General features: G+C 47.3%; 1 protein-coding gene across 1 annotated transcript in view; it reads right to left on the reverse strand.

Moving 5' to 3' along the window:
* Nucleotides 1-14,443, reverse strand: part of LOC140406535 (mitogen-activated protein kinase kinase kinase kinase 5-like) — a gene marked incomplete at its 5' end in the record, with an annotated part of 38,821 nt that extends 24,378 nt beyond the window's left edge. Inside the window, 3 exons of the mRNA XM_072494538.1 lie at nucleotides 1,558-1,664; nucleotides 13,985-14,043; nucleotides 14,326-14,443. Coding sequence (XP_072350639.1) covers nucleotides 1,558-1,664; nucleotides 13,985-14,043; nucleotides 14,326-14,443 — 284 coding nt within the window. The remainder of the gene's footprint in view (nucleotides 1-1,557; nucleotides 1,665-13,984; nucleotides 14,044-14,325) is intronic.
* Between the last annotated feature and the right edge of the window lie 5,281 nt (nucleotides 14,444-19,724).

The following is a 19,724-nucleotide window of genomic DNA, read 5'->3' on the forward strand; positions in this document are numbered from 1 at the left end:
GACAGTGCGGCACTCCCTCAATACTGACCCTCTGACAGTGCGGCACTCCCTCAGTACTGACCCTCTGACAGTGAGGAACTCCCTCAGTACTGACCCTCTGACAGTGCGGCACTCCCTCAGTACTGACCCTCTGACAGTGCGGCACTCCCTCAGTACTGACCCTCTGACAGTGCGGCACTCCCTCAGTACTGACCCTCTGACAGTGCGGCACTCCCTCAGTACTGACCCTCTGACAGTGCAGCACTCCCTCAGTACTGACCCTCTGACAGTGCGGCACTCCCTCAGTACTGACCCTCTGACAGTGCGGCACTCCCTCAGTACTGACCCTCTGACGCTGCAGCTCTCCCTCAGTACTGACCCTCTGACAGTGCGGCACTCCCTCAGTACTGACCCTCTGACAGTGCGGCACTCCCTCAGTACTGACCCTATGACAGTGCAGCACTCCCTCAGTACTGACCCTCTGACAGTGCGGCACTCCCTCAGTACTGACCCCCTGACAGTGCGGCACTCCCTCCGTACTGACCCTCTGACAGTGCGGCACTCCCTCAGTACTGACCCTCTGACAGTGCGGCACTCCCTCAGTACTGACCCTCTGACAGTGCGGCACTCCCTCAGTACTGACCCTCTGACAGTGCGACACTCCCTCAGTACTGACCCTCTGACAGTGCAGCACTCCCTCAGTACTGACCCTCTGACAGTGCGGCACTCCCTCAGTACTGACCCTCTGACAGTGCGGCACTCCCTCAGTACTGACCCTCTGACAGTGCAGCACTCCCTCAGTACTGACCCTCTGACAGTGCGGCACTCCCTCAGTACTGACCCTCTGACAGTGCGGCACTCCCTCAGTACTGACCCTCTGACGCTGCAGCTCTCCCTCAGTACTGACCCTCTGACAGTGCGGCACTCCCTCAGTACTGACCCTCTGACAGTGCGGCACTCCCTCAGTACTGACCCTATGACAGTGCAGCACTCCCTCAGTACTGACCCTCTGACAGTGCGGCACTCCCTCAGTACTGACCCTATGACAGTGCAGCTCTCCCTCAGTACTGACCCTCTGACAGTGCGGCACTCCCTCAGTACTGACCCTCTGACAGTGCGGCACTCCCTCAGTACTGACCCTATGACAGTGCAGCACTCCCTCAGTACTGACCCTCTGACAGTGCGGCACTCCCTCAGTACTGACCCCCTGACAGTGCGGCACTCCCTCCGTACTGACCCTCTGACAGTGCGGCACTCCCTCAGTACTGACCCTCTGACAGTGCGACACTCCCTCAGTACTGACCCTCTGACAGTGCAGCACTCCCTCAGTACTGACCCTCTGACAGTGCGGCACTCCCTCAGTACTGACCCTCTGACAGTGCAGCACTCCCTCAGTACTGACCCTCTGACAGTGCAGCACTCCCTCAGTACTGACCCTCTGACAGTGCAGCACTCCCTCAGTACTGACCCTCTGACAGTGCGCTGCTTCTAATCCAGCGCAGTAAACTGTGGCTAACCCGAACGTGAGGGAGAGGTCAATTTTCTAACAAGACTGATCAGCGAGAAGACGACGTTTACCTTCTTGAGAAGCATGAATTTCTGGAGGGGCTCGTACCACTGCATCAGGATAATTGCGCTGTCCAGGACCCCACACAGGAAGGTGCACTTTGTGTAAGGATTCCTCACTGTAACACACAAATAGACTGTTACAATTCGCCACGTGCTGGCGGCTGCTCGACACTGATGGGCATCACAGTCCACTGATCCTGCTCTCGTTCTGACAGCTCGGCAGTAAGAGGCTATTGACTCTTGACAGAATGAGGAACAGCAAACCAGGGGACCTGGATACCGACTGGAACCTAATCGAGGGGATCAGGGTGGTTTATATATAGAATAACAGATACCCGGGAGTGAGTTACAGACTGGAATCTAATCGAGGGGTTCGGGGTGGTTTATATATAGAATAACAGATACCCGGGAGTGAGTTACAGACTGGAATCTAATCGAGGGGTTCGGGGTGGTTTATATATAGAATAACAGATACCCGGGAGTGAGTTACAGACTGGAATCTAATCGAGGGGTTCGGGGTGGTTTATATACTGAATAACAGATACCCGGGAGTGAGTTACAGACTGGAATCTAATCGAGGGGTTCGGGGTGGTTTATATATAGAATAACAGATACCCGGGAGTGAGTTACAGACTGGAATCTAATCGAGAGGTTCAGGGTGGTTTATATATAGAATAACAGATACCCGGGAGTGAGTTACAGACTGGAATCTAATCGAGGGGTTCGGGGTGGTTTATATACAGAATAACAGATACCCGGGAGTGAGTTACAGACTGGAATCTAATCGAGTGGTTCGGGGTGGTTGATATACAGAATAACAGATACCCGGGAGTGAGTTACAGACTGGAATCTAATCGAGGGGTTAGGGGTGGTTTATATATAGAATAACAGAAACCCGGGAGTGCGTTACAGACTGGGATCTAATCGAGAGGTTCAGGGTGGTTTATATATAGAATAACAGATACCCGGGAGTGAGTTACAGACTGGAATCTAATCGAGGGGTTAGGGGTGGTTTATATATAGAATAACAGAAACCCGGGAGTGAGTTACAGACTGGAATCTAATCGGGGGTTCGGGGTGGTTTATATACAGAATAACAGATACCCGGGAGTGAGTTACAGACTGGAATCTAATCGAGGAGTTCAGGGTGGTTTATATATAGAATAACAGACACCAGGGAATGAGTTACAGACTGGAATCTAATCGAGGGGTTAGGGGTGGTTTATATATAGAATAACAGATACCCGGGAGTGAGTTACAGACTGGAATCTAATCGAGGGGTTCGGGGTGGTTTATATATAGAATCACAGATACCCGGGAGTGAGTTACAGACTGGAAACTAATCGAGAGTTTTGGGGTGGTTTATATATAGAATAACAGAAACCCGGGAGTGAGTTACAGACTGGAATCTAATCGCGGGGTTCGGGGTGGTTTATATATAGAATAACAGATACCCGGGAGTGAGTTACAGACTGGAATCTAATCGAGGGGTTTGGGATGGTTTATATATAGAATAACAGATACCCGGGAGTGAGTTACAGACTGAAATCTAATCGAGGGGTTCGGGGTGGTTTATATATAGAATAACAGATACCCGGGAGTGAGTTACAGACTGGAATCTAATCGAGGGGTTCGGGGTGGTTTATATATAGAATAACAGAGACCCGGGAGTGAGTTACAGACTGGAATCGAATCGCGGGGTTCGGGGTGGTTTATATATAGAATAACAGATACCCGGGAGTGAGTTACAGACTGGAATCTAATCGAGGGGTTCGGAGTGGTTTATATATAGAATAACAGATATCCGGGAGTGAGTTACAGACTGGAATCTAATCGAGGGGTTCGGGGTGGTTTATATATAGAGTAACAGATACCCAGGAGTGAGTTACCGACTGGAATCTAATCGAGGGGTTCGGGGTGGTTTATATATAGAATAACAGATACCCGGGAGTGAGTTACAGACTGGAATCTAATCGAGGGGTTCGGGGTGGTTTATATATAGAATAACAGAGACCCGGGAGTGAGTTACAGACTGGAATCGAATCGCGGGGTTCGGGGTGGTTTATATATAGAATAACAGATACCCGGGAGTGAGTTACAGACTGGAATCTAATCGAGGGGTTCGGAGTGGTTTATATATAGAATAACAGATATCCGGGAGTGAGTTACAGACTGGAATCTAATCGAGGGGTTCGGGGTGGTTTATATATAGAGTAACAGATACCCAGGAGTGAGTTACCGACTGGAATCTAATCGAGGGGTTCGGGGTGGTTTATATATAGAATAACAGATACCCGGGAGTGAGTTACAGACTCGAATCTAATCGAGGGGTTCGGGGTGGTTTATGTATAGAGTAACAGATACCCGGCAGTGAGTTACAGACTGGAATCTAATCGAGGGGTTCGGGGTGGTTTATATATAGAATAACAGATATCCGGGAGTGAGTTACAGAGTGGCATCTAATCGAGGGGTTCGGGGTGGTTATATATAGAACAACAGATACCCGGGAGTGAGTTACAGACTGGAATCTAATCGAGGGGTTCGGTGTGGTTTATATATAGAATAACAGATACCCGGGAGTGAGTTACAGACTGGAATCTAATCGAGGGGTTCGGGGTGGTTTATATATAGAATAACAGATACCCGGGAGTGAGTTATAGACTGGAATCTAATCGAGGGGTTTGGGGTGGATTATATATAGAAAACCGATACCCGGGAGTGAGTTACAGACTGTAATCTAATCGAGGGGTTCGGGGTGGTTTATATATAGAATAACAGATACCCGGGAGTGAGTTACAGACTGGAATCTAATCGAGGGGTTAGGGGTGGTTTATATATAGAATAACAGATACCCGGGAGTGAGTTACAGACTCGAATCTAATCGAGGGGTTCAGGGTGGTATATATACAGAATACCAGATACCCGGGAGTGAGTTACAGACTGGAATCTAAGCGAGGGGTTCGGGGTGGTTTATATATAGAATAACAGATACCCGGGAGTGAGTTACAGACTGGAATCTAATCGAGGGGTTCGGGGTGGTTTATATATAGAATAACAGATTCCCGGGAGTGAGTTACAGACTGGAATCTAATCGAGGGGTTCGGGGTGGTTTATATATAGAATAACAGATACCCGGGAGTGAGTTACAGACTGGAATCTAATCGAGGGGTTCGGGTGGTTTATATATAGAATAACAGATACCCGGGAGTGAGTTATAGACTGGAGTCTAATCGAGGGGTTCAGGGTGGTTTATATATAGAATATCAGATACCTGGGAGTGAGTTACAGACTGGAATCTAATCGAGGGGTTCGGGGTGGTTTATATATAGAATAACAGATATCCGGGAGTGAGTTACAGACTGGAATCTAATCGAGGGGTTCGGGGTGGTTTATATATAGAATAACAGATACCCGGGAGTGAGTTACAGACTGGAATCTAATCGAGGGGTTCGGGGTGGTTTATATATAGAATAACAGATACCCGGGAGTGAGTTACAGACTCGAATCTAATCGAGGGGTTCGGGGTGGTTTATATATAGAGTAACAGACACCCGGGAGTGAGTTACAGACTGGAATCTAATCGAGGGGTTCGGGGTGGTTTATATATAGAATAACAGATACCCGGGAGTGAGTTACAGAGTGGAATCTAATCGAGGGGTTCGGGGTGGTTATATATAGAATAACAGATACCGGGGAGTGAGTTACAGACTGGAATCTAATCGAGGGGTTCGGTGTGGTTTATATATAGAATAACAGATACCCGGGAGTGAGTTATAGACTGGAATCTAATCGAGGGGTTTGGGGTGGTTTATATATAGAATAACCGATACCCGGGAGTGAGTTACAGACTGTAATCTAATCGAGGGGTTCGGGGTGGTTTTTCTAGAATAACAGATACCCGGGAGTGAGTTACAGACTGGAATCTAATCGAGGGGTTTGGGGTGGATTATATATAGAATAACCGATACCCGGGAGTGAGTTACAGACTGTTATCTAATCGAGGGGTTCGGGGTGGTTTTTCTAGAATAACCGATACCCGGGAGTGAGTTACAGACTGGAATCTAATCGAGGGGTTCGGGGTGGTTTATATATAGGAAAACAGATACCCGGGAGTGAGTTACAGACTGGAATCTAATCGAGGGGTTCAGGGTGGTTTATATACAGAATAACAGATACCCGGGAGTGAGTTACAGACTGGAATCTAATCGAGGGGTTCAGGGGGTTTATATATAGAATGACAGATACCCGGGAGTGAGTTACAGACTGGAATCTAATCGAGGGGTTCAGGGTGGTTTATATACAGAATAACAGATACCCGGGAGTGAGTTACAGACTGGAATCTAATCGAGGGGTTCAGGGTGGTTTATATATGGAATAACAGTGACCCGGGAGTGAGTTACAGACTGGAATCTAATCGAGGGGTTCGGGGTGGTTTATATATAGAATACCAGATACCCGGGAGTGAGTTACAGACTGGAATCTAATCGAGGGGTTCGGGGTGGTTTATATACAGAATAACAGATACCCGGGAGTGAGTTACAGACTGGAATCTAATCGAGGGGTTCGGGGTGGTTTATATATAGGATAGCAGATACCCGGCAGTGAGTTACAGACTGGAATCTAATCGAGAGGTTCGGGGTGGTTTATATATAGAATAACAGAAACCCGGGAGTGAGTTACAGCCTGGAATCTAATCGAGGGGTTCAGGGTGGTTTATATATAGAATAACAGATACCCGGGAGTGAGTTACAGACTGGAATCGAATCGCGGGGTTCGGGGTGGTTTATATATAGAATAACAGATACCCGGGAGTGAGTTACAGACTGGAATCTAATCGAGGGGTTCGGAGTGGTTTATATATAGAATAACAGATATCCGGGAGTGAGTTACAGACTGGAATCTAATCGAGTGGTTCGGGGTGGTTTATATATAGAATAACAGATATCCGGGAGTGAGTTACAGTCTGGAATCTAATCGAGGGGTTTGGGGTGGTTTATATATAGAATAACAGATTCGCGGGAGTGAGTTCCAGACTGGAATCTAATCGAGGGGTTTGGGGCAGTTTATATATAGAATAACAGATACCCGGGAGTGAGTTACAGACTGGAATCTAATCGAGGGGTTCAGGGTGGTTTATAGAATAACAGATACCCGGGAGTGAGTTACAGACTGGAATCTAATCGAGGGGTTCGGGGAGCTTTATATATAGAATAACAGATACCCGGGAGTGAGTTACAGACTGGAATCTAATCGAGGGGTTCGGGGTGGTTTATATATAGAATAACAGATGCCCGGGAGTGAGTTACAGACTGGAATCTAATCGAGGGGTTCGGGGTGGTTTATATATAGAATAACAGATACCCGGGAGAGAGTTGCAGACTGGAATCTAATCGAGGGGTTCAGGGTGGTTTATATATAGAATAACAGATACCCGGGAATGAGTTACAGACTCGAATCTAATCGAGGGATTCGGGGTGGTTTATATATAGAGTAACAGATACCCAGGAGTGAGTTACCGACTGGAATCTAATCGAGGGGTTCGGGGTGGTTTATATATAGAATAAGAGATACCCGGGAGTGAGTTACAGACTCGAATCTAATCGAGGGGTTCGGGGTGGTTTATGTATAGAGTAACAGATACCCGGCAGTGAGTTACAGACTGGAATCTAATCGAGGGGATCGGGGTGGTTTATATATAGAATAACAGATATCCGGGAGTGAGTTACAGAGTGGAATCTAATCGAGGGGTTCGGGGTGGTTATATATAGAACAACAGATACCCGGGAGTGAGTTACAGACTGGAATCTAATCGAGGGGTTCGGTGTGGTTTATATATAGAATAACGGATACCCGGGAGTGAGTTATAGACTGGAATCTAATCGAGGGGTTTGGGGTGGTGTATATATAGAATAACCGATACCCGGGAGTGAGTTACAGACTGTAATCTAATCGAGGGGTTCGGGGTGGCTTTTCTAGAATAACAGATACCCGGGAGTGAGTTACAGACTGGAATCTAATCGAGGGGTTTGGGGTGGATTATATATAGAATAACCGATACCCGGGAGTGAGTTACAGACTGTAATCTAATCGAGGGGTTCGGGGTGGTTTTTCTAGAATAACCGATACCCGGGAGTGAGTTACAGACTGGAATCTAATCGAGGGGTTCAGGGGGTTTATAGATCGAATAACAGATACCCGGGAGTGAGTTACAGACTGGAATCTAATCGAGGGGTTCGGGGTGGTTTATATATAGAATAACAGATTCCCGGGAGTGAGTTACAGACTGGAATCTAATCGACGGGTTCGGGGTGCTTTATATATAGAATAACAGATACCCGGGAGTGAGTTACAGACTGGAATCTAATCGAGGGGTTCGGGGTGGTTTATATATAGAATAACAGATACCCGGGAGTGAGTTACAGACTGGAATCTAATCGAGGGGTTCAGGGTGGTTTATATATAGAATATCAGATACCTGGGAGTGAGTTACAGACTGGAATCTAATCGAGGGGTTCGGGGTGGTTTATATATAGAATAACAGATACCCGGGAGTGAGTTACAGACTGGAATCTAATCGAGGGGTTCGGGGTGGTTTATATATAGAATAACAGATACCCGGGAGTGAGTTACAGACTGGAATCTAATCGAAGGGTTCGGGGTGGTTTATATATAGAATAACAGATACCCGGGAGTGAGTTACAGACTCGAATCTAATCGAGGGGTTCGGGGTGGTTTATATATAGAGTAACAGACACCTGGGAGTGAGTTACAGACTGGAATCTAATCGAGGGGTTCGGGGTGGTTTATATATAGAATAACAGATACCCGGGAGTGAGTTACAGACTGGAATCTAATCGAGGGGTTCAGGGTGGTTTATATACAGAATAACAGATACCCGGGAGTGAGTTACAGACTGGAATCTAATCGAGGGGTTCGGGGTGGTTTATATATAGAATAACAGATACCCGGGAGTGAGTTACAGACTGGAATCTAATCGAGGGGTTCGGGGTGGTTTATATACAGAATAACAGATACCCGGGAGTGAGTTACCGACTGGAATCTAATCGAGGGGCTCGGGGTGGTTTATATATAGGATAGCAGATACCCGGGAGTGAGTTACAGACTGGAATCTAAACGAGGGGCTCTGGGTGGTTTATATATAGGATAGCAGATACCCGGCAGTGAGTTACAGACTGGAATCTAATCGAGAGGTTCGGGGTGGTTTATATACAGAATAACAGATACCCGGGAGTGAGTTACAGACTGGAATCTAATCAAGGGGTTCGGGGTGGTTTATATATAGGATAGCAGATACCCGGCAGTGAGTTACAGACTGGAATCTAATCGAGGGGTTCGGGGTGGTTTATATATAGAATAACAGATACCCGGGAGTGAGTTACAGACTCGAATCTAATCGAGGGGTTCGGGGTGGTTTATATATAGAGTAACAGACACCCGGGAGTGAGTTACAGACTGGAATCTAATCGAGGGGTTCGGGGTGGTTTATATATAGAATAACAGATACCCGGGAGTGAGTTACAGAGTGGAATCTAATCGAGGGGTTCGGGGTGGTTATATATAGAATAACAGATACCGGGGAGTGAGTTACAGACTGGAATCTAATCGAGGGGTTCGGTGTGGTTTATATATAGAATAACAGATACCCGGGAGTGAGTTATAGACTGGAATCTAATCGAGGGGTTTGGGGTGGTTTATATATAGAATAACCGATACCCGGGAGTGAGTTACAGACTGTAATCTAATCGAGGGGTTCGGGGTGGTTTTTCTAGAATAACAGATACCCGGGAGTGAGTTACAGACTGGAATCTAATCGAGGGGTTTGGGGTGGATTATATATAGAATAACCGATACCCGGGAGTGAGTTACAGACTGTTATCTAATCGAGGGGTTCGGGGTGGTTTTTCTAGAATAACCGATACCCGGGAGTGAGTTACAGACTGGAATCTAATCGAGGGGTTCGGGGTGGTTTATATATAGGAAAACAGATACCCGGGAGTGAGTTACAGACTGGAATCTAATCGAGGGGTTCAGGGTGGTTTATATACAGAATAACAGATACCCGGGAGTGAGTTACAGACTGGAATCTAATCGAGGGGTTCAGGGGGTTTATATATAGAATGACAGATACCCGGGAGTGAGTTACAGACTGGAATCTAATCGAGGGGTTCAGGGTGGTTTATATACAGAATAACAGATACCCGGGAGTGAGTTACAGACTGGAATCTAATCGAGGGGTTCAGGGTGGTTTATATATGGAATAACAGTGACCCGGGAGTGAGTTACAGACTGGAATCTAATCGAGGGGTTCGGGGTGGTTTATATATAGAATACCAGATACCCGGGAGTGAGTTACAGACTGGAATCTAATCGAGGGGTTCGGGGTGGTTTATATACAGAATAACAGATACCCGGGAGTGAGTTACAGACTGGAATCTAATCGAGGGGTTCGGGGTGGTTTATATATAGGATAGCAGATACCCGGCAGTGAGTTACAGACTGGAATCTAATCGAGAGGTTCGGGGTGGTTTATATATAGAATAACAGAAACCCGGGAGTGAGTTACAGCCTGGAATCTAATTGAGGGGTTCAGGGTGGTTTATATATAGAATAACAGATACCCGGGAGTGAGTTACAGACTGGAATCGAATCGCGGGGTTCGGGGTGGTTTATATATAGAATAACAGATACCCGGGAGTGAGTTACAGACTGGAATCTAATCGAGGGGTTCGGAGTGGTTTATATATAGAATAACAGATATCCGGGAGTGAGTTACAGACTGGAATCTAATCGAGTGGTTCGGGGTGGTTTATATATAGAATAACAGATATCCGGGAGTGAGTTACAGTCTGGAATCTAATCGAGGGGTTTGGGGTGGTTTATATATAGAATAACAGATTCGCGGGAGTGAGTTCCAGACTGGAATCTAATCGAGGGGTTTGGGGCAGTTTATATATAGAATAACAGATACCCGGGAGTGAGTTACAGACTGGAATCTAATCGAGGGGTTCAGGGTGGTTTATAGAATAACAGATACCCGGGAGTGAGTTACAGACTGGAATCTAATCGAGGGGTTCGGGGAGCTTTATATATAGAATAACAGATACCCGGGAGTGAGTTACAGACTGGAATCTAATCGAGGGGTTCGGGGTGGTTTATATATAGAATAACAGATGCCCGGGAGTGAGTTACAGACTGGAATCTAATCGAGGGGTTCGGGGTGGTTTATATATAGAATAACAGATACCCGGGAGAGAGTTGCAGACTGGAATCTAATCGAGGGGTTCAGGGTGGTTTATATATAGAATAACAGATACCCGGGAATGAGTTACAGACTCGAATCTAATCGAGGGATTCGGGGTGGTTTATATATAGAGTAACAGATACCCAGGAGTGAGTTACCGACTGGAATCTAATCGAGGGGTTCGGGGTGGTTTATATATAGAATAAGAGATACCCGGGAGTGAGTTACAGACTCGAATCTAATCGAGGGGTTCGGGGTGGTTTATGTATAGAGTAACAGATACCCGGCAGTGAGTTACAGACTGGAATCTAATCGAGGGGATCGGGGTGGTTTATATATAGAATAACAGATATCCGGGAGTGAGTTACAGAGTGGAATCTAATCGAGGGGTTCGGGGTGGTTATATATAGAACAACAGATACCCGGGAGTGAGTTACAGACTGGAATCTAATCGAGGGGTTCGGTGTGGTTTATATATAGAATAACGGATACCCGGGAGTGAGTTATAGACTGGAATCTAATCGAGGGGTTTGGGGTAGTGTATATATAGAATAACCGATACCCGGGAGTGAGTTACAGACTGTAATCTAATCGAGGGGTTCGGGGTGGCTTTTCTAGAATAACAGATACCCGGGAGTGAGTTACAGACTGGAATCTAATCGAGGGGTTTGGGGTGGATTATATATAGAATAACCGATACCCGGGAGTGAGTTACAGACTGTAATCTAATCGAGGGGTTCGGGGTGGTTTTTCTAGAATAACCGATACCCGGGAGTGAGTTACAGACTGGAATCTAATCGAGGGGTTCAGGGGGTTTATAGATCGAATAACAGATACCCGGGAGTGAGTTACAGACTGGAATCTAATCGAGGGGTTCGGGGTGGTTTATATATAGAATAACAGATTCCCGGGAGTGAGTTACAGACTGGAATCTAATCGACGGGTTCGGGGTGCTTTATATATAGAATAACAGATACCCGGGAGTGAGTTACAGACTGGAATCTAATCGAGGGGTTCGGGGTGGTTTATATATAGAATAACAGATACCCGGGAGTGAGTTACAGACTGGAATCTAATCGAGGGGTTCAGGGTGGTTTATATATAGAATATCAGATACCTGGGAGTGAGTTACAGACTGGAATCTAATCGAGGGGTTCGGGGTGGTTTATATATAGAATAACAGATACCCGGGAGTGAGTTACAGACTGGAATCTAATCGAGGGGTTCGGGGTGGTTTATATATAGAATAACAGATACCCGGGAGTGAGTTACAGACTGGAATCTAATCGAAGGGTTCGGGGTGGTTTATATATAGAATAACAGATACCCGGGAGTGAGTTACAGACTCGAATCTAATCGAGGGGTTCGGGGTGGTTTATATATAGAGTAACAGACACCTGGGAGTGAGTTACAGACTGGAATCTAATCGAGGGGTTCGGGGTGGTTTATATATAGAATAACAGATACCCGGGAGTGAGTTACAGAGTGGAATCGAATCGAGGGGTTCGGGGTGGTTATATATAGAACAACAGATACCGGGGAGTGAGTTACAGACTGGAATCTAATCGAGGGGTTCGGTGTGGTTTATATATAGAATAACAGATACCCGGGAGTGAGTTATAGACTGGAATCTAATCGAGGGGTTTGGGGTGGTTTATATATAGAATAACCGATACCCGGGAGTGAGTTACAGACTGTAATCTAATCGAGGGGTTCGGGGTGGTTTTTCTAGAATAACAGATACCCGGGAGTGAGTTACAGACTGGAATCTAATCGAGGGGTTTGGGGTGGATTATATATAGAATAACCGATACCCGGGAGTGAGTTACAGACTGTAATCTAATCGAGTGGTTCGGGGTGGTTTTTCTAGAATAACCGATACCCGGGAGTGAGTTACAGGCTGGAATCTAATCGAGGGGTTCAGGGGGTTTATATACAGAATAACAGATACCCGGGAGTGAGTTACAGATTGGAATCTAATCGAGGGGTTCGGGGTGGTTTATATATAGAATGACAGATACCCGGGAGTGAGTTACAGTCTGGAATCTAATCGAGGGGTTCAGGGTGGTTTATATACAGAATAACAGATACCCGGGAGTGAGTTACAGACTGGAATCTAATCGAGGGGTTCGGGGTGGTTTATATATAGAATAACAGATACCCGGGAGTGAGTTACAGACTGGAATCTAATCGAGGGGTTCGGGGTGGTTTATATACAGAATAACAGATACCCGGGAGTGAGTTACCGACTGGAATCTAATCGAGGGGCTCGGGGTGGTTTATATATAGGATAGCAGATACCCGGGAGTGAGTTACAGACTGGAATCTAAACGAGGGGCTCTGGGTGGTTTATATATAGGATAGCAGATACCCGGCAGTGAGTTACAGACTGGAATCTAATCGAGAGGTTCGGGGTGGTTTATATACAGAATAACAGATACCCGGGAGTGAGTTACAGACTGGAATCTAATCAAGGGGTTCGGGGTGGTTTATATATAGGATAGCAGATACCCGGCAGTGAGTTACAGACTGGAATCTAATCGAGAGGTTCGGGGTGGTTTATATACAGAATAACAGATACCCGGGAGTGAGTTACAGACTGGAATCTAATCGAGGGGTTCGGGGTGGTTTATATATAGAGTAACAGATACCCGGGAGTGAGTTACAGACTGGAATCTAATCGAGGGGTTAGGGGTGGTTTATATATAGAATAACAGATACCCGGGAGTGAGTTACAGACTGGAATCTAATCGAGGGGTTCGGGGTGGTTTATATACAGAATAACAGATACCCGGGAGTGAGTTACAGACTGGAATCTAATCGAGGGGTTTGGGGTGGTTTATATATAGAATAACAGATACCCGGGAGTGAGTTACAGACTGGAATCTAATCGAGGGGTTCGGGGTGGTTTATATATAGAATAACAGATACCCGGGAGTGAGTTACAGACTGGAATCTAATCGAGGGGTTCGGGGTAGTTTATATACAGAATAACAGATACCCGGGAGTGAGTTACAGACTGGAATCTAATCGAGGGGTTGGCCTGGTGAAAAACGGGGTGACAGTACAGGTGGTGGTACAGAATTGTTTCTCGGGTTTGCTGGAAGTGACACAGACAGAGATGGGAAGAGCCTCTTTCTCAAAGAGAGGGTTCCTCCAGGGTCAGTTTCTTACCCACACGGCACTTCCGGCAGCCTTTCGTGTCTGGAATTTTCAAAGAAGGGGCGAACTTTCTGCAATAGGATCAGAGAGAGTTAGCTGCTGGTGTCCCAGCTGAGGTTTTCTCAAACCTGTCAAGGGGAAGTAGGTGAGGCATTGCACAGTCTGGGGAGCAATGAGATGGGAGCAGAGACGGGTGGAAGGCACTTGGCACAGGGAGGGTAAAGAGGCAGGGAGCAGAATGAGGGAGAGAGGGGGATCGAGGAGGTCTGAGCAGAATTGGATCAAAGCTTTTGGGAAAGGTCGGGATGGAGAGAGAAGACAAGAGAGGACCGGGAGTCCGGAACAACCCTTACTTGGGAATGATTCTGTCGGTCAGCTTGTTGGCGGTGAGGGAGATATGCAGGTTGTGCGAGTTCTTCCTCTGATCGAAGAGCGTCGCCAAGTTGTGCGAGTAGAGCTGTAATGACTTACCTGGGAAATGAAAGGGGAAATTCAACCACAGGTCACAGACATAACTCAGCACTCCCACATCTCCACACACAACACAACACGGCCATACACCCCCATCTCCACACACAACACATCATCATACACCCCATCTCCACACACAACACAACATCGTCATACACCCCCATCTCCACACACAACACAACATCGTCATAAACCCCCATCTCCACACACAACACAACATCGTCATACACCCCCATCTCCACACAACACAACATCGTCATACACCCCCATCTCCACACAACACAACATCGTCATAAACCCCCATCTCCACACACAACACAACATCGTCATACACCCCCATCTCCACACACAACACAACATCGTCATACACCCCCATCTCCACACACAACACAACATCGTCATACACCCCCATCTCCACACGCAACACAACATCGTCATACACCCCCATCTCCACACACAACACAACATCGTCATACACCCCCATCTCCACACACAACACAACATCGTCATACACCCCCATCTCCACACACAACACAACATCGTCATAAACCCCCATCTCCACACACAACACAACATCGTCATAAACCCCCATCTCCACACACAACACAACATCGTCATAAACCCCCATCTCCACACACAACACAACATCGTCATACACCCCCATCTCCACACACAACACAACATCGTCATAAACCCCCATCTCCACACACAACACAACATCGTCATAAACCCCCATCTCCACACACAACACAACATCGTCATACACCCCCATCTCCACACACAACACAACACAGACATAAACCCCCATCTCCACACACAACACAACATCGTCATAAACCCCCATCTCCACACACAACACAACATCGTCATACACCCCCATCTCCACACACAACACAACATCGTCATACACCCCCATCTCCACACACAACACATCGTCATACACCCCCATCTCCACACACAACACAACATCGTCATACACCCCCATCTCCACACACAACACAACATCGTCATACACCCCCATCTCCACACAACACAACATCGTCATACACCCCCATCTCCACACACAACACAACATCGTCATACACCCCCATCTCCACACACAACACAACATCGTCATACACCCCCATCTCCACACACAACACAACATCGTCATACACCCCCATCTCCACACGCAACACAACATCGTCATAAACCCCCATCTCCACACACAACACAACATCGTCATACACCCCCATCTCCACACAACACAACATCGTCATACACCCCCATCTCCACACGCAACACAACACCCCCATACACCCCCATCTCCACACACAACACAACATCGTCATAAACCCCCATCTCCACACACAACACAACATCGTCATACACCCCCATCTCCACACGCAACACAACATCGTCATAAACCCCCATCTCCACACACAACACAACATCGTCATAAACCCCCATCTCCACACAACACAACATCGTCATACACCCCCATCTCCACACGCAACACAACATCGTCATAAACCCCCATCTCCACACACAACACAACATCGTCATACACCCCCATCTCCACACACAACACAACATCATCATACACCCCCATCTCCACACACAACACAACACCCCCATAAACCCCCATCTCCACACGCAACACAACATCGTCATAAACCCCCATCTCCACACACAACACAACATCGTCATAAACCCCCATCTCCACACAACACAACATCGTCATACACCCCCATCTCCACACGCAACACAACATCGTCATAAACCCCCATCTCCACACACAACACAACATCGTCTTAAACCCCCATCTCCACACACAACACAACATCGTCATACACCCCCATCTCCACACAACACAACATCGTCATACACCCCCATCTCCACACGCAACACCCCCATAAACCCCCATCTCCACACACAACACAACATCGTCATAAACCCCCATCTCCACACACAACACAACATCGTCATACACCCCCATCTCCACACACAACACAACCATAAACCCCCATCTCCACACACAACACAACATCGTCATAAACCCCCATCTCCACACACAACACAACATCATCATACACCCCCATCTCCACACACAACACAACATCGTCATACACCCCCATCTCCACACACAACACAACATCGTCATAAACCCCCATCTCCACACACAACACAACATCGTCATAAACCCCCATCTCCACACACAACACAACATCGTCATAAACCCCCATCTCCACACACAACACAACATCATCATACACCCCCATCTCCACACACAACACAACATCGTCATACACCCCCATCTCCACACACAACACAACATCGTCATAAACCCCCATCTCCACACACAACACAACATCGTCATAAACCCCCATCTCCACACACAACACAACACCCCCATAAACCCCCATCTCCACACACAACACAACATCGTCATACACCCCCATCTCCACACACAACACAACATCGTCATAAACCCCCATCTCCACACACAACACAACATCGTCATAAACCCCCATCTCCACACACAACACAACATCGTCATACACCCCCATCTCCACACGCAACACAACATCGTCATACACCCCCATCTCCACACGCAACACAACATCGTCATACACCCCCATCTCCACACACAACACAACATCGTCATAAACCCCCATCTCCACACACAACACAACACCCCCATAAACCCCCATCTCCACACACAACACAACATCGTCATAAACCCCCATCTCCACACACAACACAACATCGTCATACACCCCCATCTCCACACACAACATCGTCATACACCCCCATCTCCACACACAACACAACATCGTCATACACCCCCATCTCCACACACAACACAACATCGTCATAAACCCCCATCTCCACACACAACACAACATCGTCATAAACCCCCATCTCCACACACAACACAACATCGTCATAAACCCCCATCTCCACACACAACACAACATCGTCATAAACCCCCATCTCCACACACAACACAACATCATCATACACCCCCATCTCCACACACAACACAACATCGTCATACACCCCCATCTCCACACACAACACAACATCGTCATAAACCCCCATCTCCACACACAACACAACATCGTCATAAACCCCCATCTCCACACACAACACAACACCCCCATAAACCCCCATCTCCACACACAACACAACATCGTCATACACCCCCATCTCCACACACAACACAACATCGTCATAAACCCCCATCTCCACACACAACACAACATCGTCATAAACCCCCATCTCCACACACAACACAACATCGTCATACACCCCCATCTCCACACGCAACACAACATCGTCATACACCCCCATCTCCACACGCAACACAACATCGTCATACACCCCCATCTCCACACACAACACAACATCGTCATAAACCCCCATCTCCACACACAACACAACACCCCCATAAACCCCCATCTCCACACACAACACAACATCGTCATAAACCCCCATCTCCACACACAACACAACATCGTCATACACCCCCATCTCCACACACAACATCGTCATACACCCCCATCTCCACACACAACACAACATCGTCATACACCCCCATCTCCACACACAACACAACATCGTCATAAACCCCCATCTCCACACACAACACAACATCGTCATAAACCCCCATCTCCACACACAACACAACATCGTCATAAACCCCCATCTCCACACACAACACAACATCGTCATACACCCCCATCTCCACACACAACACAACATCGTCATAAACCCCCATCTCCACACACAACACAACATCATCATAAACCCCCATCTCCACACACAACACAACATCGTCATAAACCCCCATCTCCACACACAACACAACATCGTCATACACCCCCATCTCCACACACGACACAACATCGTCATAAACCCCCATCTCCACACACAACACAACACCCCCATCTCCACACGCAACACAACATCGTCATACACCCCCATCTCCACACACAACACAACATCGTCATAAACCCCCATCTCCACACACAACACAACATCGTCATAAACCCCCATCTCCACACACAACACAACATCGTCATAAACCCCCATCTCCACACACAACACAACATCATCATACACCCCCATCTCCACACGCAACACAACATCGTCATAAACCCCCATCTCCACACACAACACAACATCATCATACACCCCCATCTCCACACACAACACAACATCGTCATAAACCCCCATCTCCACACACAACACAACACAGCCATAAACCCCCATCTCCACACACAACACAACATCGTCATACACCCCCATCTCCACACACAACACAACATCGTCATACACCCCCATCTCCACACGCAACACAACATCGTCATAAACCCCCATCTCCACACACAACACAACATCGTCATAAACCCCCATCTCCACACACAACACAACATCGCCATAAACCCCCATCTCCACACGCAACACAACACAGCCATAAACCCCCATCTCCACACACAACACAACATCGTCATACACCCCCATCTCCACACAACACAACATCGTCATAAACCCCCATCTCCACACACAACACAACATCGTCATAAACCCCCATCTCCACACACAACACAAGATCGTCATAAACCCCCATCTCCACACACAACACAACACCCCCATACACCCCCATCTCCACACACAACACAACATCGTCATAAACCCCCATCTCCACACACAACACAACACCGTCATACACCCCCATCTCCACACACAACACAACATCGTCATACACCCCCATCTCCACACACAACACCCCCATAAACCCCCATCTCCACACAACACAACATCGTCACACACCCCCATCTCCACACGCAACACAACATCGTCATACACCCCCATCTTCACACACAACACAACATCGTCATAAACCCCCATCTTCACACACAACACAACATCGTCATAAACCCCCATCTCCACACGCAACACAACATCGTCATAAACCCCCATCTCCACACACAACACAACATCGTCATACACCCCCATCTCCACACACAACACAACATCGTCATAAACCCCCATCTCCACACACAACACAACATCGTCATAAACCCCCATCTCCACACACAACACAACATCGTCATAAACCCCCATCTCCACACACAACACAACATCGTCATAAACCCCCATCTTCACACACAACACAACATCGTCATACACCCCCATCTCCACACACAACACAACATCGTCATACACCCCCATCTCCACACACAACACAACACAACCATAAACCCCCATCTCCACACACAACACAACATCATCA

Source organism: Scyliorhinus torazame, unplaced genomic scaffold, assembly GCF_047496885.1.
Source record: "Scyliorhinus torazame isolate Kashiwa2021f unplaced genomic scaffold, sScyTor2.1 scaffold_594, whole genome shotgun sequence".
Lineage (NCBI taxonomy): Eukaryota > Metazoa > Chordata > Chondrichthyes > Carcharhiniformes > Scyliorhinidae > Scyliorhinus > Scyliorhinus torazame.